Consider the following 27,499-nt stretch of genomic DNA (forward strand, 5'->3'; position numbering starts at 1 on the left):
ATGCGTCGCCGCCTCCTTTACTGCCCAGCGGTATTGGCACGCTCTGCTTACTAGGTGCGGCGCCATCTTTAGCTATAGAGGGTCAGGAGTCTTGGTCTGGTTAGAGAGACAAGGGAACTTCCAGCTCCAGTCTGCAAGGGGGTCTGTGAATCCTGCAGTGGAATAGCATAATTTTTTGATAAACCCTCCTATTGTTTCCTATTGTATAACTTAGTGGGACTTTCTACCTTATTCATTGAGTAGCATTATTGTTGTAATTCTGCTCCTCCCCATCTGTTGCTCTGGCTGCCCCTGTTTACTTTGACATTATCTGCTAAACTCTGTGTGTGTCTGTGAGAGGATGTCTTCCAAGTCTACAGACAAGACTGCTTCACAAAAACTGCATGCCTAAAGAAATTTACCATGCTCACTCTAACTGGTCTTTTCTTGTGCCATGCTTGTGAAGCAGATAGTGCGAACGCAGCACATACTGTCACACCCTCCTTTAATAGATAGTTTGGCAGGGGTCATAGCAGAGCTTACATCAGAATTAACCACTTCACGTAAGGATCGGGAGACTGCCAGGGATAGTCCTGGCACCTCTCACTCTTCCTTTCTTGCTACAGAGCCGCGTGGGCTCAGGATCTAGCCCGCTCTGTGAATAGCTTTGCCCAGGTTATGGATTCTGCGTCTAAGTCTCTTGAGGCCATGGTAAGTTGACCGTTCAAAGAGAGGACATTTCTGGCAGTTCTCCAGTCAGATGAGGATTCTGAAGCAAATCACTCATCTCAGGAGGAGAAAGGGGAGATGCTAGACGAAACCTATATAGAGGCTGCTTCACAGGAACTTGAAGCAATGCAGGGTATCAAAGCGCTTTTCCTGGCTGTGAGGGAAGTGCTTCACATTTCTGACCTGGAGACTTCAGAATCATTAAATGACTCCTTGTTTGTTTGTTAAGGAACAGAAGTCTTCGGTTACCTTTCCAGTAAGTTAAACGAAAAGATGACAGCGGCCCTAGGCGTTTTTTCTCCCTTTATCCTTTTCCTGCAGAGAATAGAAGGCGATGGGAGACTCCGCCACCTGTGGATTGTTCAGTGTCACATCTGTCGAAGAAAACCACGCTTCCAGTTCCAGACCGAATACGTTAAAGGGAAGCTCAGAGCAAAAATTTGAAACTACATTAAAATCCATTTATACTGCTGCTGGCGCACTTCTCAACCGGCCTTGTTTTGGCTCCTGGGTCAACAAAGCAGGTGAAGTAGTGGGCAGAACAATTGGCAGGTCTAAAGTCTAACACTCCGCGGTCAGATCTGATTATCTTGGCGGAGCATTTTCAGGAGTCCGCAGTATACTTGGAGATGCCTCCAGAGATATCGGCCAGGTAGACGCTAGTATCTCTGCTTTGGCTGTTGCTGCTCGCCGGGCACTTTGGCTTCTGGCTTGGCAAGCTGACGTGGAGTCTAATTGAGCGGTTAAAGCTTTTCCTTTCACAGGTGATATATTTTATTTGGTCCAGAGTTGGACAAGTGAAACTCTCTGGCCACTGGGGGTAAGAGTACTTTTCTACCTTAGTCAGCACCTCCTCCACGTCACTCGTTTAAAGGACCATCTTTTCACTCCTTTCGAGCAACAGTGAGATTTCTGGGTCGACCTCGAGGTTAGTCTTCAGCAGGTCGAGGAGGTCGCGCCTGAGGACGTCAGACAGCCAGTGCCCGCTGTCCAGACCCTAAGCCAACAGACAAGCCTGTGGCATGACTGGCTACCCTCTCACCTCGGGCCTTGTTGGACTCTTCTCACTCCCTGGATGTTTGTACGGGTGTGTTGAATTTGTGGCCCGTACTGAAGGACTACGTAAATCGGAGGCTCTGTTAGTCCTTTTATGATGCCAATCGGCATGACTGGCCTGCGTCTAAACAGTCTTTGGCTAGGTGGATTCGCTCGACCTGCGCCTGTATCCATCTCCACACATTATACGTGCTCAGTTAGTACTTCTTGGGCGCACACAGAGGTGTCTCGGCTATACAGCTTTGCAGAGCAGCTACGTGGTCTTCGGTACATACCTTTTTGTACGTTTCTACAGATTTGACGCACTCCACTGTCATGAAGCTCTAGTTTCTCCTGTGGAATCTGAGAAATGGATTTAACCGTAAGTACCAAAATCCTGTTTTCCTTCTGTATGTATAGCACATGCTGCAAACCTGAAAGTTGTATGACAACATGAAGTTGCTTTTAGAAAATATTCAGTATCAGAAATCTAAGTGGAATAGCTGTGGATAACTTAAGGTTGTTGCACTATTGCTAGGTTACACCAAGTACTGTTATTTTTTTTTTATGCAAGTGGGACAGTAGTAGGGACAAGCAAAACCACTACGTTCAGAAGGACTGGCCCAAACATACCTCACTGGTTCCAGGCAAGAGAAATGTTGTGAACAGCTCACTTGTTGACCCTTTTCACATCAAGCTTGTACTACTGTAAAACTATTTGTTAAACTGATGGGTAAAACACAAATGAACATACTTGAGAATTGTTTCCCCGGATCAGAGTAAAAAAAGGTATTTTTGTAGAACCTCAGATCAAAGTATTGCTGAGCTGGGAGATTTGGAGGACAGTTGAATTCATTGAGAGAATTACGTGGCAGAGTTAATTATTCTGAGATAGTGGGTGACCTTACATCTTACAAAGCATTGGGGTGCAATATCTCATTAAAGGTGTGGTGAACGAAAAATACAGTGAGCGTTCTCATCAGGATATCTCTAACGTGGAAAAGTGTTTTCAAGGCAGCTGGAAACCCAATTTGCTTTGACATCTGATGGACTCTTAGAGATATTCCTGGGGGGGAAGTACAGCAGAAAAGCTACTCTTTTTAAACCTAAGTTTGTCTTTTTTTTCTATCAGTTTTTAAGTAGTACGTAAATGTGTTTTTAAAAATGTAAATTGCATGCCACTCAAAAACCTTACCAGATAGAGAAATTTCACAAACATATTTGAAGTCAGCTCAAAAATAAGAATTGGGTGTTTACACTTTAGACACAATTTGTTGTTTCCTCATTATTTTGGTGTGTGTGTGTGTGTATATATATATATATATATATATATATATATATATATATATATATATATATATATACACACACACACACACACAAATAAAAAATTCCTGTTTTTCCTAGGTATTGTTCATAGTGACTTGAAGCCAGCAAACTTCTTGATTGTTGATGGGATGCTTAAGCTAATAGACTTTGGCATTGCCAACCAAATACAGCCCGATGTAACCAGTATTGTTAAAGATTCACAGGTAATTCTATATTTATCTCAATTACCCTGTATACCCATTTCATTGCTCTATGTATGTATTTTTACAGATGAATGTAAGTGTGAATTTTGCAGTGCATGTGATAATTCTCTCCTTAGAACGGCTAATTGAAGAGGCGAGTGGATGAAGGTATGTTAAATTTAGAAGAAACTGAGATATTTACAGTTGAAGCTAAATTTGACATGGAATGGACATTGCACTTTTATCCACCAATATCAGTAAATAGACTGCCAACATTTACAATAACATTGTTGCTATCCCATGCCACCCCCTCTATCACTGCACCAATGTGCTTTCTCGCACAGGGCACCAAAATGTCTAGTTACGGCTCTGGTTGCTATGATCCCTGGGTCATAACGCGTTCACCCATTAAAAAGAAAGTATTTTCTTCTTCAGGGTCCATAGGGCTCCACAGGGAGACAATGGGGTGTAGGTGGTACTTGGAGGACCGGACACCAACAGCAAAAGCTTTTTCCTGTCCCTGGATGCTCCGGTCCTCCCCTCTATAGCTGGCCACAGCCGGAGGGCATCTCCGTTTCGTTGGTGTCCGGCAGGAGCTGGACCACCGTTAAAACAGTGGAACTGCTATTAAGCAGCCCAAGCTTTATTTTTGATTTTATTTTGACTAAGTGCAGCAGTGCTAGACAGTCCTTTGAACGTCTGCACTGCTGCTTCATCACTCCTCCGCGGCGCTGCGACACCAGCCCTCGGCTAGGTACTCTCGGCGGGGCTCCGGGCGGACCTAGCTAGCAGGGCTCCTCGGACCCCAGCGATTTTCTACATTCAGGTCTACCGGGAACGCTGGGTCTGGTCTCCCTGCATACCTCTCCCAAAGGCCAGGTTTTACAGTGCTATTTCCTACCAGCCACTGCGGCCTGTGTAGTTGAATTTAGTGCCCACTGCAGTTATATTGTATACTCTGCATTGAATGTGACTTGTGCTAGCGCTACTGTTTATTTTTCTCACTGTTGGCTTATACCTTTTTTTTTCCTTATAACCCTGGAATACTGAGGTATAGGGGGTTTATTGTACCTTTCATCTACCTATATTTGTGAGGGCTACCACATACTGTATATCTGTGTTGCACACTGCACTGTACCGTATTGTACATATATCTGAGTTGCTCACTGCACTGTGCCAGATTGTGTGCTAGAATTATCATTGCAAAGGCAAGAATGGCAAGCAGCCTGCTGCCCCCATACTGGTGTCTTGCAAGTTCTGTTTAGCAGGCTTGGCCTCAGAGGATCTCGTTCAAGATGGTCTATGAGCAGCTTGTTATACAGCACCTGGCCCCTCAGCCCCGGTATCCTCTCCTTAGGACCCCCCACTGCGCTTTCTTTTCACAGTTGCTGGCAACAGTTGTGGTCCACCTAGCGGTCCCGGTGGTAGCTCACCCTATGGGATAACCACAGCAGATGCTCCCTGCAAATCCTTTGCCTCCCCCATGGGTATACATACTTTCTACCTCAGTGCAGAGTCTAGCAGCTACCGCCTATAGCCTTTCAATGAAGAGACAGAACCCCACTTCTAGGGCAAAAGAGACACTATTTAAGCAACAGAAGGTAGTTTTGCCATAGTTTCCTTACTCGGATCAGCTATCTGAGCATGTGTGAAGCATGGAATATACCTAGTAAAAAGTTTCAGCTGCCTAAATGCTTGATTTCCTTTCACCCTCTTCCAGCTACTGATTGCACTAAATGTGAAGTTCCTAGTTAATAACACTACCTTACTTATCCACACTGCAACCTTCAGGGCTATGGCCTGGGTGGCAAAAGCCATTGAGAGTTGGGCAGAGGCCCTAGAACAGTGGTTCCCAAATTGCGCCGTGGCACTCTGGGGTGCCTTGGTACACGTGCAGGGGTGCCTCAGGTTGGTGGTTCAGTACCAAATCAAACTATTTATGGTCAATGTAATGTAAATATGTGGACAAACAGAAGCGCGAACCTGTCCACCACCACATAACTGAGCCTAAGGATGACACATAAGCACAATTTACTTCACTACAGATGGGTCCACATACATCTAGCTGCCTGTAACGTTAAACAACCCTTCTAGTCGCGCCATGCGATGGTGTGACTCAGTAGCGCTGAGCGTCTTTTTACCTTTTAAAATGCGTCTTAATCACACAATGATGCCAATAGAACGCACACGCAGCTTCTGCTGATTAAAATTATATGAAGCATGCCTATGTTCTGTGTGCGTCTGCAGGTGTATCTACATGCTAAACACTGTTAGTTGGAGTCTCTGCCTTATTCTGGGGAGATCCTGTTTGGCCCAGAATTGGACAAGATTGTGACTACCTTGGCAGCTTCCAAGACTGCGTTCCTGCCCTCTGCATCTACTACGAAGCCTTGGATGTCATCCTTTGTCCTTTCGTCCCCAAGGAAAAGCTAAAGGTCAGTCCTTTCCACGGCAGTCTGCATCAACAAAGGCCTCCAAGCCTAGGACCAAACAGGCCTGGGCTACTAGACGTTCACCTACCAAATCTGAGGACAAGCACTCTGACGGGCCTCTCCCAGGGTGTTATGCAAGAAGTGTACAGCGGAATTAGGGGCGGGAGACATGATTCTTGAGGAATTATATTTAAGGTGGTGTTCTCCTCCAGGTCTCTCTGCGGTCTCTGCCACTCTGCAGGAACACCCTTGGGCGTGCTTTGCGTAAGCACTTAAGGCCATTGCGGGATGTTTAGCTGCCCCTATTGTGTTTTCCCCGCTAAGGTTCACACAGCAGCATCTTATGCCCTCTCAGAGCCTGCTTCAGCAGACTGCACCCATACAGGTATTATCCCCTCCATGGATTAATACGGTTCCCACCGTGCTACAGAGTGTGGCTGAGGTGCGGTAAGGGGAGGCATCCCATGGTAGACCGGCTAAAAGATTTTTGCCGTCTCAATCCACTCTGTATGATGACGATGGGGTGCTCCCGGATTAACCCAACTCTGAATCCTCTACACGTGAGGTAGAGACCAAATCAAAAATACTGTATATATTCCGGGTCTGATACAAGCTGGTCCGGGTGGCCTTGGTCATAGAGGAGGGCGATCCTCCAGCTCCTAAGTCCAAGCATGCATATTTCAAGGACATAAAGGCGACCGCAGCTATATTTCCTTTGTCTGATCAGCTGGTAGAACACCTGGAGGTGGCATGGAAAACACCTGGAAAGCGTTACCAGCCACAGAAGCTTCTGGCCTCTTACCCTTTTGCTGAGGACTATTTTACTAAATGGGAAACTTCACTGGCGATGGATTCCCATGTAACGCGCTTGGTTAAAAGTGCAACACTCCCTATGCCTTCCATGTCATCCCTAAAGGATACTACAGATAGGAGGGTGCAGGTTTGCCTGAAATCCATCTATACCCTTTCAGGTGCTGTATGCAGACCTGCTATGGCTATCTGCTGGGTGGCTCAGGCTATGGGTTGTTGGGCAAACACCCTGGAATGGTCTTTGTCTTCGGAGGCAACCAGGGAGCAGTTGAATCTGGTGAGTAACCTATGAGATTCAGCTACCTATATTAACGAGGCTGCCTTGGATGTCAGCTTGTTGAATGCTAGGATTTCCACTGCGGCCATTGTGGCTTGCCGATCTCTATGGCTTCGTTCTTGGAGGGCAGATGCGGGTTCCAAGAAGGGCTTTGAGTGTTTACATTATAACGTTAAAGTCCTTTTTGGACCTGATTTGGACAAGATTGTGGATACATTGGCAGCGGCTAAGTCGACTTGTCTGCCTCCTGCTCCCTCGGGGGCTCGGACTTCGTCCTTTCGAACCTATCGGGCCCCAGTTAAGGTTAGAACTGAGTCCTTTCCTATTCAGTAAATCACCAAGAAATCTACCAAGCCCAAGAAACAGGCTTGGAGTGCGAGACGTCCGGCTTTTAAGCTTGACTACAAGCTCTCAGCCTGACTGAGCGGGCCTCACCCTGGGGGATCATAGGGTGGGAGACAGACTTCTTCAGTTCGCCCAATACTGGTGTCAGACTACCACACACACCTGGGTGAGAGAAGTGGTCTTTCAGCGGTACGTCCTCTCCTTTCCCAGAAAGTCTCCCCATCAGTGCTTCTGCACAGGGCTCCTGTCCAACAAGGCTTTGAAGCAAGGACTGTACTGCCTTCTGAATAGCCAGGCAGGAGTTATTGTACCGGTCCCGTTACCCCAGAGGGGGACAGGTGGTTATTCCAGTCTTTTTCTGGTTAGAAAACCGAACGGATCCCACCGACCTATCCTCATTCTCAAGTCCTTGAACAAATTCCTCAGGGTGCCTTGGTTCAGGATGGAAACCCAACGCTCGATCAAACTGGCTATGGAACCTGAGGATTTTATGGTGTCCATGGGTATTCAGGATGCCTATCTGCATATCCCGATTGCTTCAGCTCACCAACGTTTTCTCAGGTTTGCTGTGTCACAACAACATTTCCAGTTTCGTGCTCTGCCGTTTGGCCTCTCTACTGCACCTCGGGTGTTTACAAAAATGATGGCGGTTATGGCAGCCCATCTGCGGCTGCTGGGGGTCCACCTGTTACCATACCTGGATGACTGATTACTGTTAGCAGGGTCTCCAGAGGTACTTCACCACCACCTGCAGCTGACAATATCTGTGCTGCAGATGCGCGGGTGGTTGATCAATTCTCCCTGATCCCGTCTCAAAGGATGCTCCATCTGGGGGCTCTGTTGGGTTCCCAACAGCAAAGGATTTTTCTGACAGCAGACAAGATTTCCACTTTGCAGATAAGGGTGCGCAGATGCTTCCACAGTCGCCGAGCGTCGATACAATCGGCAATGCAGTTACTGGGATCCATGGTGTCGACGTTTGACATGGTGGAATAGGCCCAGTTTCATTCCCGGCCTCTGAAGAAATTGATCCTCTCCAGATGGGACGGATTACCCCAGCGGATCAGGTCCCAAACGATGGTGCTCTCTCCGGAGGCGTGTCTGTCTCTGAATTGGTGGCTATAGTCGATCCACCTCACCAGGAGGCACCCCTCCTGGATTCCGGACTGGGTCCTTCTGATGACTGACACCATTCTCTGTGGTTGGGGCGCAGTGACTGGTCCACACTCTATTTTTTTTCATGGACGGTGGACAGCATAGGAGTCTGCTCTGCCAATCAACACAGAAGACCCGTGCAAGTTCAGTCAGACAACGCTATGTCTGACTTATGGCGTGCATAAACCATCAAGGAGGGACTCTAGTCCGGCGGTTATGTCAGAGGTGTCACGCATCCTGACATGGGTGGAAGGCCATCTACCAGTCATATTGCCGGTGTTCATTCCAGGAGTTCTAAATTGGGAAGCAGACTTCCTCAGCCGTCACGACGTGCATCCCGGGGAATGGTCTCTTCACCAAGAAGTGTTTCAGCTCCTAGTGGACAGGTGGGGCCTTCCGGACGTGGACCTGAACTGCCTCTGTACGGGTCCAGGACAAGGGATGCCAAGGGTCTCTTGGTAGGCGCTCTGTCAGTCAAGTGGACCTTCCAGTTTGCATCTCTCTTCCCTCCAATATCCCTGCTTCCTCGAGTACTTCGGAATTTCAAACAAGGAGGCACTGTCCTGGTGGCTCCAGCGTGGCCCAGATGTCATTAGTATTCAGATCTTCAGTGTCTCTCCATCGACACTCTGTTGCCTCAACGTCCGGACCTGTTGTCTCAAGGTCCTTGCCTTTACCCGGATCCGTCTTTTGACGACATGGCTCTTGAGACTGCACTCCTAAGGTCCAGGGGTATTTCCGGCTCTGTGGTTAACACTATGCTCAGAGAAGGAAAACCTGCTTCTGCCAGGATTTAGCACAGGGTGTGGCATACCTATTTTGATTGAGGTCGTCCCAGAGGGTACGAGCCCCAGGTATTTTGGATATCCAGTTTTTGCTATCCTGCAGGCGGGTTTGGACCTTGGTCTCTGCCTTGCTTTGCTGAAGGTGCATGTGTCTGCCCTTTTCAGTGTGGTTCCAGCCAAGGATCGCTCCTCTTCCGGATGTTCGCACTTTCCTACATGGGGTCCTTAGCCTTCAGCCTCCCTTTGTCCCTCCTGTGGCGCCTTGGGATTTGGCTGTGGTCCTTAGGGCCCTCTATTTGAACCCCTGGACTTGATGGATTTCAAATGGCTTACTGCTGACAGTTTTTCTTCTGACTATTGCATCTGTCAGATTTGGGGGCTCTCTTGTCGTTCCCCATTTCTGGTTTATCACCAGGACAGGGTAGTGCTTCGGACTCACCCTGGTTTCCTTCCTAAGGTGGTCTCTAGTTTCCACATTACTGAGGAAATTATTGTGCCGGCCTTTAATTCCCCTGACCTCTCAGCAGGTGAGGCCTCTTTGGATGTGGTGCGTGTCCTCAGGATTTATGTGGACCGTGCCAGTTCCCTTCGGAAGTCAGACTCCTTGTTTGTCCTTTATGGTTTCCACAAGAAGGGTTGGCCAGCCAATAAACAAACTTTGGCTAGATGGCTTTGCATGACGATGTCTGAGGCTTACACTCATGAGGGCCCTCCAGTGCCGCCCTCTGTTACTGCTCATTCTACTCGGTCTGTGGGTCCTTTGTGGGCAGCTTGCCTTGGCGCCTCGGCTGTTCAGCTTTGTAAGGCAGCCACGTGGTCTTCTGTCCAGTTTTTTTTGAGGTATTATGGTTTTGATAACTTTGCCTCTCAGGATGCTTCCTGCGGGCGGCGGATTCTCCTCTCTGCGCAGGAACATCCCCACCCTTGAAGGTACTGCTATGGATCATCCCCGAGGTCTCCCTGTGGAGCCTATGGACCCTGAAGTAGAAAATTAGATGGTAAGAACTTACCTTTATTTCTTTCTCAAACTCTGTCCTCAGGACCCCACACAGGTCATGTTTTGCAGGTAACCTAGCAGGTGCACAGGTGTACTCATTACTCTGACACATTTTAAAAGATCCACATGTGGAGCTAATTATTTCACCTGTGATTCTGTGAGGAGACCTGGAAAACGTGCACTGTTTGGGGTCCTGAGGACAGAGTTTGAGAACCTGTGTTCTACAAAATCCATAGGGTCCACAGGGCACCCACCCTGACACTCCTGTGCTTCAGATGGGCTTTGCTCTGGTCACCTGTTTTCCGTCTCCTGTGTGAGAATGTGATTGTGTGTTCCAGACTTTCTTCTCTTTTATCCTCCTCCGGCCTTTGGCTTGCTATGAAACTGAGGTGCCTCTGGCCCGGGGCGGGGTATAGAGAGAGACCCAAGTGCATCCTGGCAGAAAAATTTTCTGTGTAAGGTACCTGGATGACTCTGCATCACCTATACCCCAAGGTCTCCCTCTGAACTTCGTAGAAAGAGAGTTAATAAAGGTAAGTTCTTACCATATCTCTGTTTCCTCAGCCATCACGACGTGAATGCAGGGGAGTGGTCTCTAAATCCACAAGTTTTTCAGCTCCTGGTGGACAAATGGGGGTCTACCTGGCATGGACCGCAAGGCCTCACGACACAACCATAAGCTTCCAGTGTATGGGGCCAGGTCAAGGGACCCCGACGCATCCTGGACGCATTATCTGTGAAGTGGTCCTTCCATTTGGCATACCTCCTTTCCTCTGGTCTCCCTTCTGCCTCAAGTTCAAGCAGGAAGGGGGCACGGTCCTGTTGGTACCTCCAGCTTGGCCCAGACGCCATTGGTACTCTGATCTTCAAAGTCTCTCCATAGACATTTCTCTCCAACTTCCTCTACGACCAGACCTGTTGTCTCGGGGTCCCTGTCTACATCCGGACCTGGCCCGTCTGTCTTTAAAGGCTTGGCTCTAGAGACATCCCTCCTAAGGTCTAAAGACTTTTTCAGCTCTGTGGTCCAGACCATGCTCAGAGCGCGTAAATCCTGCCAGGATTTATCACCGAGTGTGGCATACATATTTCCAGTGGTGTGCTACTAGAAACTGTGATTCGTCAGGGGAAGGACGAAGTCATCAAGTGACGAAAAATTGTTGGGCATGGCTTACTGACGTGAACGTGTGACATCATCCGGTATTCTGAATTGCTGTCTGCAGCGTGGCCTGTCGATTACACCAGGATCCAGAGGACCGTCCATGGTGGAGTTTATTGTTTAAATTGTATCTTTTCTAGCCACGGTGCTCACAATAAATACCTGTTCATTTAAAAGAAACTGAGTTTTGCATGTATTACATAAGAAGAAAGTCTCTCAGGGTATTTACTTGCTAGCATCATACGGTACCGTATCAGACAGTCTGTGAAAAAGTCCAGTGTAAGTGTATAGTGAATAAACTCTCTTAACCACTTGACTGGCATGGTCGCATCAGATGCAACCACACCAGGATGCGCTGTCTCAAACGTCCTCTTGGGGGCTCCTTGAATATAACTTTCCAGCAGCCGCCCATCTCATAGGAACCCCATGCATCCTGTTATTGTGTGTGCCAATTAGCACACCCCCTCCTGGAGGCTCTGCAGCCGCAGGGGAGATCCATCGCTGGCTGGCCTCACTATCCACTTCTCTCGTTGGCTGCAGAGAGGAGCAGCTGCCAGAAATCCAGCCCTGGTCGGCCCCACTATCCATTTTTTCTAGTGGTTGCAGAGAGAGCAGCCGCTGGGAGTACCAGCGTGTTCTGCCCCACTATTACACTACACCTGATAGGGAGCAGCCGCTGGGGAAATCTGGCCCCAACCCTGCGGCTGCTTGGAGCAGCTGCCAGGACATACAGCACTGCCTACCTTTCTGTACACTACACTTCAGCAGCTGCAGGGAGGAGCAGCCGCCGGGACATACAGCGCTGCCCATGCCCCCACCCTGCACTACACCCGGCAGCTGCAGAGAGGAGCAGCCGCCGGGGGGATCCAGCACTGCCCTTGCCCCACTGTGACATTACCATCGATGGTTTTGTGTAAGGCTTTAAACCATCGGCAATCGATGTCTGTATCATCGATGGCCAAAGGTACACTATAGTATGCCATAAAAATTGATATTTTTATGGAATATTGTGCTCCAAACATTTTTTTTTAAAGAAAATCATGTTCAATTAGATATATATCTATCTATTATATTATGTTCTCTGTCCTTGTCCTAATTCAGTTATTAAGGAAAATATATCCAGATCTCATTCCAGCCACACTAAGAGACATCCTCAGCTGATCAGCATCTCATCAGCAGCTGTTACATACCATCAGAATGTCTAGTTTCATACGTACCTCTGGATCACCTCAATATATAGCTTGTCACCTGAATTGGTTTGCAGTTCAGAGAATTGTGCTGACCTGCGATGATCCTGGGTGTCTTGAGTTCAAGCATAGCTGTAACTGGCAGCTAGCAGTAGTTCCAGAGATTGCACAACAGGGAGGCTGTCAGCTGATTACAGAGGCTTCCATGGACTTGGACATCACAAGCAGACAGTGCTGCAGTCTCGAAATACCTGGAGTCAAATCACCATGGCAGAGATGTCACACGTATGGAGCAGCAGCAGCAATGTGTTTGGATTTCACGGTCTGTTTCTTCATACATTTTGGAGAACACAGCTTGAAAAATGCCACAGATGTTACCCAGAGTTTGCCCCAGCGGTGCCTTCATCCTCTGAGAATAACGTAACCAGCTATAGCAGTGAAGCGTGATCTGCTCCTCCCGACATGTTCGCACATGTGCGGTTCTCTTGTCTAGGTTGTGCAAGAGCTCATGGAGCGCACATGCCGGGTGCCGTTCCATATCACACTAGGCTTATATGCTATACATGCAGGGTTTGATGATTGTGTTCAAGTGGAGCAAGGTTCCTAAGATAGATGCAACTTACAGCTAGCATGTCTAGCAGAACTAGTGTTACACTACTAGCAGTTGGTGGAGTCCGCTTAGAGATCTCAAGGATAGGAGGATGGAGAGTGTTTTCAGAGAACTTCAGATTTCATGAGGAACCACATTGATATCTGCTATTTTTCAGTTGCTATTACTTGTTGGGGAGACGCACACTACTTAGACACCGGGACTTGGCAATAGGTAATGCTGTTAAGAAGAATTACATATAATAATAATTGAATTTCTTTGCAAAGCTTTTTTTATTTTTAGATGACATTACTTCATCAGCGCAGTCTATGTACAGTAGAGGGCAGAAGAGCTCTCTGTTTACACCCTTTGGCAATTCATGCCCAAACAAAGAATAGTTTAGCTAATCTCCCTTCTGAAGGAAACCACTTATTTTGAACAAAACTGGATTCTATTAATATGAGATTCTCTGGCGAAAAATATAACAGACTGCCACAGGAGCAAACATTTGTTTAGCTGTCTCAATCACATCAACTATTCAAAGAATCAATGAGCTATAATAGCGGAAAGCAATACAATAGGTAGAATGTTCTTTTTACTTTTCGACAGCCTTTTTGAGGCTTCATGAATGAAAGGCAGCATGAAGACTCCACAATGACACTTGTCCTCTTACACCAGCAAGGGGCAGAATTGTGCATTATGCAGTCATATGGACACATACTAGCAGAGTCCTGTGGGTTTTAAACAACATAAGAGAATTTAATCAGTAACCAAAAGAAAATGTCTTTGTAAAACCCCTTACTCCACCAGACACAGCAGAGCTTAAATGCCTTGTGGAAGAACAGCTTACAAGGCTAAACCAAAGCAGTAGCAGTTGCTTGAGTTCCATCAGATCAGAATGGCACGATGTCTTATTCCAGACTATTCCAGGTCAATAAAAACTTTAGGATCATTTCACATTATTCTGGTCTCAAGACTCATCAAATTTTTCATTGGCAGACCATGTCAATTCATATTAGTGAATGTTACGTATTCTCTAGGCTATGGGCAAAGACTACTTTCTCAAATGCATTCCACAAAATGCTTATTTTCAGGTTATAGTTGCATTTTGGCACAGGAAGTTTCTCTCTTCCTGGATTATGGTACAGCTCTCGCAATTTATTGGTCAATAACATTTACAAAGTACTTGTGACATTAGTGGTGGAGATAAGAAAACAGTGGTTCAAGATATGGCCACTATGAAATCCTGGTTCTAAATAATTACTTAAATACTAACACAATACAGGTTTTTGCAGAAACATTGCTGTATTATGGACCAGACAAAGTAAACTAATTTCCTCACCACAAATACAATTTCCTGGGGTACAAATAAATACCATATAGAACAAGATAACTGTCAGAAGAGAGGTTTTTCAAGATTGTTGTATTTGGCATATCAAGTAGAAATTCAGCAGTGGAGGACTTAGGGAGACTACTTTAATTGATGGGAATGTTTTCATCCACTATAGTTGGGAGTATTCTCCTGAGCATGTTGACCTATGCAAAGTCTTCAGGCAGAACAGCTCTGTGGGATGAGAATCTGGCTTCCTTAGATTTAGAATGGGTAAGGCATTCAAGCTACTCTCCTCACAAAGATTGCACAAAGAACTTGGCCACGAAAAGAAAAGTTCCACATAAATGTACTAGAACTAAAAGCTGCATGTGAAGCAGTTCAACATTTTCACAGTTCCTATGAAAGCATCTCAGAATATTCTGACAATTGTTGCATTAATTCGTTATCTAGGAGACACCAGAGACAGGCCTGTAAAGTTGGAAGTTGCAAAAATAATACCTTTTGCGGAGAGAAACCTACAGTCTTTTTCAGACTGTCATATCACAGGCAAATAGAATACAGTGGCAGATAACCTAAACCACAGGCACGTTATTCCAGGGGAATTCTCTACATCAAAGATTGATCTTCCTCAATGGGCATTGTGGCAACAACCAGAATTCCAATGTAGTAAGATTGTTCACTCTACACAGTTTCAAGTAGACTTTCTCCCCTCCAATTATTTGTTGTCTGGATCAAAAAATAAGTGATGATTCTTCAATTATGACATTTCTGGTTTCCAGTGGTTGGGAGATTCTCCTGGCTTCTACATCCTCATCCACATCTATCACTTCAGGGTACAGTCTTTCAGGTTTAACATCTAACTTTGATTGCATAGAGATTTAGGCGGAACTGCTCAGAGATGAAGCAATATCAATGGCCATAAACCATGCAGACATTTATTGCATGGAATCAAACTAAAAAGAAACCTGCTAAAGCTGCCTTTGCCACATTTTTACAAGATGAACTTCGGAAAGTACAAGCCTTGTCCTCATTCAATGTGCAAGTATCTGTATTGTGTTTGTTTTTTATAGATTATATTGGCTTCTGATTTACTGATTCTTCGTTTTTTCACAATTTCACCCATCAGTTTCTTTTGCGCCTCATGGGACCTCAGCTTAGTGCTCTGAGAGATGCACCATAAAAACAATTTAGGAATTAACCTTGAGTTGGATGATGCGGAAGGTAATTTTTCCGGGGACAATTACTTCTGCCAGAAGATACGGCAAGTTAGTTACTATGGTGCAAGAAACTCCAAAATATTTGCAAGGATAAACTAGTTCTAAGAATCAATGCAATTTGTTCATTACATTTCATATTACAAAGGAGATTATTTTACTATACTTTTACACACAACTTGTGGATCGCAAAATAGAAGAGACTGCATTAACTGGTTATAATAGTGATTACTATGTATTTATCGAGTGTAGTACGTTGGGTGAACAGTTCTCACGTTGACATGCTTAGAATGTCAACATCCACCATGTGGTCTGACCAGGACCCCAACCACTCCATTAGGGATCCCAGACCAATTGACCCCCCCCCCCCCAAAAAAAAAAACTTGTCCAGGTCCCAATTGAACCACCTCACATGAGTTTTGTACCAATCAGAGCAGTGGTGAACGATTGCATAGCAGGACAGACAAGCCAATGAATTTTATATATAAGATTTGTCGTGTTGTCGCTATGTGGTCTAATAGCTTACTTTTTCGATACTAAATAATTAAATGTAAAATCTGGCAACTTTACCTTGTGAGCTGTGGAAGAGATTTGCCAACAAGCTTCTTCATATATATAGATGTATACATCAGCACCAAATAATAAAAGCCCACTCTACCGGAGCGGTGGCAACTTAATGGGCACATAAGACTCTCAGGTCTTGATGGCCGAACTTTGCAAGGCAGCAGGATGGACATATATGCGGTGCTTATTGTTATCACTTGATTAGTTTATCCTCGGGTCTGTTCAGTTTTGGAGACATAGTTTTCCACACATCCACTTAAATGTTTATTTGTGGAACATGTTTCTTTATGGCCCTCCATTGCATTGCATGTGCACATCCCATTGTAATGACTGCCATGAAGTACTGAAGGAGAAAACAACCAATTATGTACCCGATAATTACTTTTTTCAGAGTACTCCATGGCAGTGGTCCCACAACTTTTGAAGAGTGATATCCACATACGTGACGCCAAATTGATGGGATCAGGGGCAAGAGTGGGAATCAAACTCTACTCCCCTTGCTCTGCTGTTTGGTCGGAACACGTTCTGCAGGACTCTTGGCTTTTTTTTTTCTTTTTTGTCTCCCCACTGTCATTGTGCACGACATACCAGGGATCAACCCGTGACAAGTTTTAGTCCATGGCAACCCAGGTCTCCACAATGTAGTTGGAGATGATGTACATTTTTCTGAGACTGCTTGTAGTTAAATCTGTGGGAAGGCGGGGTGCATACCTGTCTCTTCCTAACTTAGTATGGGCTGCCATTATTACTAATTGTTGAAATCTTCAGATAAGTTGACTTGTTTAGTTGGTGTTAGATGTTTTTTTTTTTTTTTCATTTCTATTTTTTTGTTTGTTCTTAGCACATATTGCAATGCTTTGTCTAAACATAATTTGTTTTAGGTGGGTACAATTAATTATATGCCACCTGAAGCCATAAAAGATACAACTTCTCTTGGAGAAAATGGGAGGCCTAGATCAAAGGTAAACATATTTTTTCTGTACAGACACTAAAGATTTGTTTATGCAAATTTCTAATCGCCTATTACTTTTAATACATTGTTTTGGCTGTTCATAAATACAAGAACAACAGTTAAAGGCTTAATTCTAGCCTCATTATTTCAACCCTTCCTCTTTAGGCCTGGGCCTCGTTTTCATATACCTATAACTTGGTGAATGACCGCCATCATTTGTACCAATTGGAACAAAAACACTTATTTGATTCTTAACACCATAACCTTTACAAATGATCTTCAGGCTATTCTACACAATGGGAGTGCTATGGTATTATCACATGAAATCATAGCATTTCTGACAGGCCTATGCCATTGCTTGGTATAGTGCACAGGTTCTCAAATTCGGTCCTCAGGACCCCAAACAGTGCATGATTTCCAGGTCTCCACACAGAATCACAAGTGAAATAATTATCTCTACCTCTGGATGTTTTAAAATGTGTCAGTGAGTAATGAATACACCTGTGCACCTGCTGGGTGACCTGTAAAACGTGACCTGTGTGGGGTCCTGAGGACAGAGTTTGAGAACCTCTGGTATATTGGATTAAACTATCCCATACTAGGCCTTTATTACTTATGTATTGAGCTCAAGAGTAATGACAATTCAACTCGCTGGGTCCTGAAACTAATTAGTGATGGATAGCTCAGCAGATAGTTAACCATTTGCCTGGCATGGCCGCAATTTTACGACTACACCAGACCGGTCAGCACAGCAGGACCCCCCCACCCAGTGGCTGGAGAGATTAGCAACTGCTGGGAAAAAGTTAATTAACCTTCACCCCCTAAAGCAGGGATGGGCAATAAACAGCCCTCCAGCTGTTGTTGAACTACAAATACCAGCATGCATTGCAACATGTTTAGCATGGCCAAATGGCAAAACTGTGGCAGAGCATGCTGGGATGTGTAGTTTTATAACATCTGGGGAGCCGCTTATGCCTAAACCTACAGTGTAAAGTCTAACCCCTAAAGAGTACCTGAAGCCGCTGTGAAAAGGGAATTTGTGATGGTCTGATGTTTGAAAAAAAATCTTATTTTTTTACAAATATTAATATTTATTTTTTAATCATTTTGGATAAGTTTGTTCACCTAATTCAATCATAAAAAAAACTGACCATTTCTGAGCGTTATTAAATAAAAAAAAAAAATTCAGTTAAGTGGTTAAGAAAGCCTCATGTATCATATGGTTATACTTCTCAGTTTCTCTGTTTATTAACCAACAAGATTCATTGATTTATATTATGTAGAATGAAAAGTGGGTAGTAGGGGCTTAGAGATCAGTTAATGTGCTGTCCGTATGCATTACACTTTAAAGCAGTGGTTCCCAAACTTTTTCACTTCACGGCACCCTTAGTGTCTCATTGGTTTTTCGCTGAACCCCTAGGCCAATGTATGGCGATTTTTCAAAATCATTAGATGTTCGCAGATAACGTAGAGAGAAGTTATTTTTTTTCTCTACATTATCTGCTTTCATACATACTGATGTTGGTTTAAGTGTCAAATATCACTTACAGCGCATTTGGCACTTACCACCTCTTCTTACAACTAGACACTGTTACTGACTATATTTAGCACTGGTGTGGGGTGGAAGGTTGTATTGAGGACCATGGTAGTTATATTACATAATTATAGATAATTAAACTGAAAATAAAGTGCAAAAGAAAAAAGTATGTAAGGCTTGTGCACTTTCTCTATTTAAAACATCTATAACCATGTAATAATACATTTACCATGGTCTGCAATACACCCACCCCAGTGCTAAATATACAAATTATTTAACATTTAGACACAATTATAAAGTATGGGTAAAATAAATATTAAATTACATATACATTACATTTTTATAAAAAAAACGACACTATCTCAAAACGTCAGGCACCATCTGTCGCAGAATATCACTAACCTAAGCAGAGGCAAGGAGACCCGCTGTGAGGTGCAGCCTGCAGGAGAAGTGTCGGAGGGGCGGGGCCGCTTGGCTCTGAGACTGAGAACCAGCAGCAGCTTAGCATGGGGCCGGGTATATGTATAAATGGCCCGCGGGCTTCTTAGAGAGGCAGCGCACGGCTCGATCAGCTTACTAGCTGAGCTGTCAAACCATCCACCCGCGGCACCTCTGGGAGCCAAGGCGCACACTTTGAGAAGTGCAATTGGTTTCTTTAAGCAACGCTTCCCAGTCAGCCATGCACGAAACCGCTCCTGCTTTGCTGCCTGGCTATTAAGTACATGGACTCCACTGAGGTTAACTCAGGGTGCTCCACTTGAGGTTTGTTTTTTTCCATAGGTCTGTTCCTCTTATGGATTACGTCCGATAAAGAAAATATAATTTCTACTTCAGGGTCCATAGGGTATCCACAGGATACCTTGGGGGGGGGGGTATAGGTGTGACGTCAGTCGCTGGGCACCATAGAGTCAAGCCCTTCAGCCTCCCAGGATGCACTAGGGCCCCCCCCCCCACACCCCGCCCCCGAGCCAAGGCACCCCAGTTTAGTTTGGTGCCCGGCCGGCGTCGGGTGCACCTGTCGGAGTGGGGGCTAGAAGAGCCCCTGAAGCTTTCTTCAGTGCAGCTGTGGCTGCACATCTGGATGTACAGCATGGACAGTCAGTCCTGACGTCCATGCTGTCTTTCCTACACCCCCGCCGGTACCAGAACGCCGGTACCGATCCGGGGATGCTGGTGAGCATCTGGGGTCACAGCTAGCGGTGACCCCAGATGTTCCGGACCATGGCCGGATCCAAGGGGGACAGAGGTAAGCAGCGGGGTCCCGCGGTGGGTCCCCGCTGGTCACATGGTCCTAAGTCCCCAGGCAGGGGGCTCCCTGGGGACTGGCTGCAGCGTGGAGCCAGGCGACCAACCTGCGCTTTCCACTACCCCCTGGGACAGCGGACCGCAGCAGAGCGGTAGCGCTGCGGCGTCCCAGGGGTTAAATGCATGCCAGGGGAGCGCACCTTCCCTGTCTCACAGCCGGCGCCTCCCCCGCTGCACACAGCCCTCTCTGCATGCTGCCGACTGGTCCTGTGGCAGCGCTCCTCCCCCAGGCCAGCCTCCTCTCTGCTCCTCGGCGGCCATCTTCTCCAGAACGCATGGTGAACACTGCTGGAAGCGCTGGACGGAAGCATCGTGGTCTGGGTCCCCCCGCATACCTCTCCTCCGCTGTGGCTCAGGTCTGTGTATGCAGCGCTGTGTCCTACCAGGCCCTGTGTCTGTGTAGTTGAGTGATCAGCGCTGTTAGTGCAGGAATTGTTATTTCTCTGCATTGTATGTGACTGTGCTAGCGCTGCCTGTAACTTTTCTTCTCTAAACTGTCAGCTTTATTACTGTCCCTGTTCTTTCTGCTAAAGCCCTTGCGGTGCGGTGCTGCAGGGTGGTCTCTCGCCTATTTAATACTTAATTGGTGAGAGAGGTCACATACGTGGTGCCATCATGTCTGAAAGTGATTTTCCCCTCCGGCTACAGTGTACCACGTGCAAAGTACTGTTAGCGGAGGGGGAGGGTAGCGCGGAGGGCCTTTGCCGGCAGTGTTTGTCCATGGCGCGGCCTATTACGGTTACAGCACCGGTACAGGAGCCGCCCTGGGCTTGTTTCGCTCAGGCGTTAACAGCTTTAGTGGGCCAGTTAGCTCCGCAGCCCGCGTTTACTCCGATGGGTTTGTCCCAGCAGTCTGTGGTGTCGTCACCCATGCAAGGGTTCCCACGACAATTGGTGGTACCCCACAGTCTCCCTATTTCCCCGCTCCCGGGTTCTCAGGAGGCAGCGTGGGTTAACTCCCTGACGAGTTCTGTACAGCACTTGTCGGATGTGTTGCAAGGGGAGTCTGTGATGCGGCCTCATAAAAGGCCGGTGGCGTCTCTGTCCGCTCCTTATGAGGATGACGAAGGGACGTCTGATGATGGGGAGATTCTGGATCCTTACGATCAGGAACCTCTCCATACTAGGGACGCTGATGCTAAGTCCAAAGTATATATTCCTGGACTTATTCGGGCGGTCCGCACAGCCTTGGTGATTGAGGACGAAGTTCCCCCAGCGGCTAAATCTAAGTATGCCTTTTTCAAAGATGTGAAGGGCGATGCCACAGTCTTTCCTCTTTCGGGTCAGTTGGTGGACCATTTAGAGGAGGCGTGGAAACAACCTGGCAAAAGATACCAGCCGCAGAAACGCCTGGCGGTGGCTTATCCGTTCGCGGATAATTATTTTGCTAAGTGGGAATCCCCTCCACAGGTGGATTCTCACGTGACCCGTCTTGTCCGTAGTGCCACATTGCCGATGCCATCCATGTCCTCCCTTAAGGATGCTACGGACCGCAAGGTAGAAATCTGCCTGAAGTCCGCTTATTCCCTTGCAGGGGGGGCAACACGGCCGGCTATGGCCATTTGCTGGGTTGCCAGAGCGATGGAGCGCTGGGCAGATTCATTAGAGGCTTCTTTTGAATCCGACTGTCCGGCCGAACAGGCGGAGTTGATTGGCAATTTCCGTGATTCGGCCACCTACATCAACGAGGTGGCTCTAGACATTAGTTCTCTGGTGTCTAGAATTTCTTCAGCAGCGGTAGCTGCTCGTCGCACCTTGTGGCTGCGATCCTGGAAGGTGGACGCAGATTCCAAGAAAGGTCTGGAAGCGTTGCCGTTTACTGGAGAAGTTCTCTTCGGTCCGGATAAGATTGTGGCCACGCTGGCGGCAGCCAAATCTGCTTGTCTCCCGTCGGCCGCTGCTCCTTCTGGTTCGGGACCATCGTCCTTTCGGTCATCTAGGGCCCAGGGCAGGCCCAAACCACAGTCGTTTCCTCGACAGGCTGGCCCTAAGAAATCGGTCAAGCCCCGGAAGCAGGCATGGAGTACCAGACGTCCGGCCCCCAAGCCAGATGACAAGCCTGCGGCCTGACGGTCCGGGCCTCCCTTTGGGGGATCCCAGGGTGGGAGGCCGCCTGCTACAGTTCGCCCAGTGTTGGTCAACCACTACGACAGACACTTGGGTTCTGGAGGTGGTTTCCCACGGATACGCCCTCTCCTTCCGGCACAGACCCCCGGCTCGCTTCTTCACCACGGGTCTACCATCAGACCGGAACAAGGCTACGGAGCTGCGGAAGGTATTGCACACTATGCTCCAGGCTGGAGTTATAGTGCCTGTTCCATTCTCCCAGAGGGGCCAGGGTTTCTATTCAAATCTATTTTTGGTACAGAAACCCAATGGGTCATATCGTCCGATTCTCAACCTCAAAGCACTCAACAAGTCTTTGCGGGTCCCGAAGTTTCGGATGGAGACCCTACGGTCCATCATTCTGGCGCTGGAACCTGGGGACTACATGGTGTCATTGGACATACAGGACGCTTACCTGCATGTCCCTATTCTTTTGCGCCATCAACAGTTCCTCAGGTTTGCAATCCGCAGCGACCACTTCCAGTTTCGGGCGGTACCTTTTGGCCTGGCAACAGCACCACGTGTTTTCACCAAGGTGATGGCGGTCATGGCGGCTTCTCTGCGGCTGCAGGGAGTCCGCATGTTGCCGTATTTGGACGACCTGTTATTGGTGGCAGGATCTCCAGAGCTCCTGTTACGCCACTTGGACCTGACCATTGCACTGCTGCAACGGCACGGCTGGCTAATCAACTGGCAGAAGTCCACTCTAATCCCGTCTCGGAGGATTCTGCATCTTGGAGCCTTATTGGACTCGGGACAGCAAAGGATCTTCGTGACGGAGGACAAGATCTCTGCTTTACAGTCAAGGGTGCGCAGTTGCCTGCACAGCCGCCGGGTGTCCTTACACTCGGCGATGAGGTTACTGGGCTCCATGGTGTCGGTGTTCGACATGGTGGAATGCGCCCAGTTTCACTCCAGACCTCTGCAGCACCTGATCCTGTCCAAGTGGAACGGGCTGCCTCAGTCTCTGAAGTCCCAGACGATTGTGCTCACCCAGGAGGTTCGCCTGTCCCTTGCGTGGTGGTTACAGACGACCCACCTCAACAAGGGACGTCCGTTCTGGGTTCCAAATTGGGTCCTGTTGACAACGGACGCCAGTCTTCGGGGCTGGGGAGCAGTTTCGGGTCCACACTTGTTCCAGGGCAGGTGGACGCCGACAGAAGTGGAGCTTCCAATAAATATCTTGGAACTCCGTGCGGTCTTCAATGCTCTCCAGCAGGCACAGCGGTTTCTCCAGGGTCGCCCGGTGCAGGTCCAGTCGGACAACGCTACCACCGTGGCCTACATAAACAGGCAAGGAGGAACTCGCAGTCGGGCGGCTCTCGTAGAGGTCTCTCGGATCCTGGTTTGGGCGGAGCGCAATCTTCCGGCCATATCAGTGGTCTTCATCCCGGGAGTGCTAAATTGGGAGGCGGACTTTCTAAGTCGCCAGGACGTTCATCCAGGGGAATGGTCCCTGCACCCGGACGTTTTTCAACGACTGGTGGACAGGTGGAGTCTTCCAGAAATCGACCTCATGGCGTCCCGGCACAACAACAAGTTGCCGGTGTACGGGTCTCGCACAAGAGACGAAGGGGCGTCTCTGGTGGATGCTCTGTCCGTCCGGTGGACGTTCCGGTTCGCATACCTGTTCCCTCCGGTCTCCCTTCTTCCACGGGTAATCCGGAAATTCAAACAGGAAGGAGGGACGCTCCTGTTGATAGCTCCCGCGTGGCCCAGACGGCACTGGTTCTCAGACCTTCAGGGTCTGTCCGTGGACAGTCCTCTGCGGTTGCCGCTACGACCGGACCTTCTGTCTCAGGGTCCTTGCCTTCACCCGGACCTGACTCGGCTGTCTTTGACGGCGTGGCTGTTGAGACGGCCATGCTGAGGTCCCGGGGGTTTTCCAGCTCTGTGGTGCGTACCATGTTACGAGCTCGGAAACCGTCTTCCGCGAGGATATACCATCGCGTGTGGCATACGTTCTTCCAGTGGTGTCGACCGAGAGGTTATGCACCGCGGGAGTTTCATCTGTCTCGGATTCTCGCCTTCCTGCAAGCGGGACTAGATCATGGGCTTCGCCTTGCTTCTTTGAAGGTACAGGTTTCGGCCCTATCTGTCTGGTTTCACCGTAGGATTGCTACAATCCCGGATGTGCGCACCTTTTATGCAGGGTGTTCTCCGCATTCAGCCGCCCTTTGTTCCACCTGTGGCGCCTTGGGATTTGGCTGTGGTCCTGAGGGCTCTCCAAGGACCGCCGTTTGAACCACTGGGCTCAGTGGATCTTAAATGGCTAACAGCTAAGACTGTTTTCCTTCTGGCCATTGCTTCGGCCAGACGTGTTTCTGAGTTAGGGGCTCTTTCTTGTAGACCCCCTTTCTTGGTTTTTCATGGGAACAGGGCAGTGCTCCGCACTCGGCCCGAGTTTCTTCCCAAAGTTGTTTCCCAGTTTCATGTTAACGAGGAAATAGTTGTTCCGGCCTTTAACTCACCGGGTCTTTCCGTGGGTGAGGCCTCTTTGGATGTTGTGCGGGCCTTAAGGACTTATGTTGACCGCACTTCTTCGTTTAGGAAGTCGGACGCTTTGTTTGTCCTCTATGGCTTCCGTAAAAAGGGTTGGCCTGCTTCAAAGCAAACTTTGGCAGCCTGGATCCGTATGGCTATTTCTGAAGCTTATCTTCATGAAGGCCTACCGGTCCCTCCTTCTCTGAAGGCTCATTCCACTAGGTCTGTGGGTCCTTCGTGGGCAGCTCGACGTGGTGCCTCGGCAGTTCAGATCTGCAAGGCTGCTACGTGGTCCTCTGTCCATACCTTCGTGAGGTATTACAGGTTTGACACCTTCGCCTCTCAGGATGCTTCCTTCGGGCGGCGGATTCTCCTTTCTGCACAGGAGCGTCCCCACCCTTAAAGGATACTGCTTTGGGACATCCCCAAGGTATCCTGTGGATACCCTATGGACCCTGAAGTAGAAAATATGAGATATGGTAAGAACTTACCCTTGTTATCTCTATTTCTATGAAGTCCATAGGGTTCCACAGGACTCCCGCCCTGTCGCACCTGTGCTGCAGATGGGCTTTGCTCTGGTCACCGGTTTTCCGTCTCCCTCTGGTGAGAATGTGATTCTTGTATGTGTCCAGATCTTTTTTCTCTCTCTTCCTTCTCCTCCTCCGGCCTATGGCTTGATAACTAACTGGGGTGCCTTGGCTCGGGGGCGGGGTGTGGGGGGGGGGCCCTAGTGCATCCTGGGAGGCTGAAGGGCTTGACTCTATGGTGCCCAGCGACTGACGTCACACCTATACCCCCCCCCAAGGTATCCTGTGGAACTCTATGGACTTCGTAGAAATAGAGATAACAAGGGTAAGTTCTTACCATATCTCATATTTTGTAGTAATTTATTGTAGCACAATCTTGGATTCTGAAGTATTGGGTCAATAATAGATTTATTACCCGGCCAATTTAATTATGAATGTTACACTAATAGGACACATTTAATTTTTTTTTTTTTAAAGTGTGTACAGTTTAGCCCTTCAAAGGGGGCACAGATATTTGTTTGATTCTCTGAGGGGGGCACAGGTAATGAATTTTCTAAAGGAATCTAAATGGGTACATTCATTATTGACATAAAGGGGCACAATTTATTTTTCTATAGAGGGGAAGATTTTTATCCTTGCACTGCATGCAGTGTAGACATTCGAAAATTCAAACCACATCTGATGTGTGTAGACTTGCAGACTCCACACCAAAGAATATTAAATGCTATATTTTGTTTCTGAAAACCACATTCAAGGTGTGGTGGGATACAAACTACACACAAAACCGCTGTTAGTAAATCTCTCTCTCATGATTTAGCAAATTGAACAGTTCTTCAAATACATTGTAGGTGATCAACAAGTCTACTTGAGATTCATAAGTTGATCTGTAGTTGTGTTCTCCCCTATAAATGGCATTCTCCTAGTACAGGTAAAAAGAGGAATTTCCTTTTTCTAATGATGTGTCCTAATACATTTCCTTGTTCTAGATTAGTCCAAAAGGTGATGTATGGTCTCTGGGATGTATACTGTTCTGTATGACATATGGCAAGACTCCATTCCAGCATATTACTAATCAGTTCACTAAGCTGCATGCAATCCTGGACCCAGGTTATGAAATAGAAATACCGGATATACCAGAGAAGGACCTGCAAGACGTACTCAAAGTAAGATTTTTCAACATTGTGAAAGTATTCCATATTACTATGTGGGCTGGTTTTTCATTAGAGGCAGGCCTTATAGACCAATTTTAGATCTGTGCAGTAAAATATATGTGCACATTTATAAAGGTGCACTATATAGCAACTATCCATATAGTATTTGAATATTTAAGATATTGAGTAGTTGTCCCTTTTAGTTGTATCAGTTCTTCTTGGAACACGCTGTCCCCCTCCACGGTCTTAATGTCACCATGTTCTGAGCTACCCACCAGTGCTTAAACCTGTTTCTTGTAGAATGCAACAAGATGTTCCCTACGATCAGCTACTTCTCCAGCATTAATACTGTACCGGACAGTCTACTAGAAGCCATGGCCTCTAACTGTCCTGCCAGCATAGCACACCTAGCCAGCGCGGTTTTTTTTTTTTTTTTTTTTTCCACCCCAGAATTCCCACAGTCCTGGTTCAGTGGAAAGATACCAGCCCCCTTGGTGAATGAGGGCACATAAATATCCTGAGTTTATTTGGTAATATTTGTTTGACTGCTTCACTGTGGCCTAATTATGCAATTTGGACAATGCTTCTCCTTCTTAATCACCAGTCATAGTAATATTATAGGGCTAGTGTATGTTTGTTGTAGCTAAACCTAATCATCAGTGATGTACTTAATATTGTTTCTGGTCAGTAGAAACTTGTACCTTTTGCGTTCCGTTCAATTGAATGCTGTGTTGCAATGAGATGTGCAGCTGCGCACATTGCTGTTACTTATCCTATAGGGGTGCAAGGTAAAATGAGCAATGTTGTCCTAGCCAGCATTCCGACAGCACATTGCCAACATTGCTTTTAGTTGATTTGTCTCTTTAGTTACTTTAACCTAAAAACTATGGAACTATGAACTCCATAATAAATTGCAAATTCTAAGCGCCTTTATTCATATACATAACTAGATATGAAATAACCCAAGTTAAATAATCGTCCTCGAACAGGGCCATGTGGCGCAATTTAAGAACGGAGTATGGAGGGCCATGACCATTTTTTTTCCGGCGAGAGCGGATCCCCCAGCAGGCATAACCTTTTTGTACAGTGCTGTTACTCTCCTATTGTGACACGCATTATAGTTACAATTTATGGTGCATACACACGGTCCGATTTTCTGTCAGGTCTGAACGATAACTATTTTAAAAATTGTTCAATCATTCATATCTGAAAAAAATCTGCAACGATGAACGATGCGCGTTCCCAATTGTCAGATAACAGTGTCTGACATCTCATGTGTTTGCAGTCAGATTTGGTCGATTTCCTTAATTTTAATACTGTCTGAAATCGTTGAATCATT

At 47.1% G+C, this 27,499-nt stretch overlaps 1 protein-coding gene across 4 annotated transcripts in view; it reads left to right on the top strand.

The window, feature by feature from the left end:
* Positions 1–27,499, top strand: part of TTK (TTK protein kinase) — a 131,653-nt gene that overhangs the window by 79,078 nt on the left and 25,076 nt on the right. For all 4 annotated transcript variants that reach the window (XM_088471699.1, XM_088471716.1, XM_088471706.1 and 1 more), the window contains exons 17-19: positions 3,151–3,275; positions 16,980–17,060; positions 25,996–26,172. In XM_088471699.1, coding sequence (XP_088327825.1) covers positions 3,151–3,275; positions 16,980–17,060; positions 25,996–26,172 — 383 coding nt within the window. The remainder of the gene's footprint in view (positions 1–3,150; positions 3,276–16,979; positions 17,061–25,995; positions 26,173–27,499) is intronic.

This window comes from Taudactylus pleione, unplaced genomic scaffold, assembly GCF_031769625.1.
Source record: "Taudactylus pleione unplaced genomic scaffold, aTauple2 ptg000015l, whole genome shotgun sequence".
NCBI lineage: Eukaryota > Metazoa > Chordata > Amphibia > Anura > Myobatrachidae > Taudactylus > Taudactylus pleione.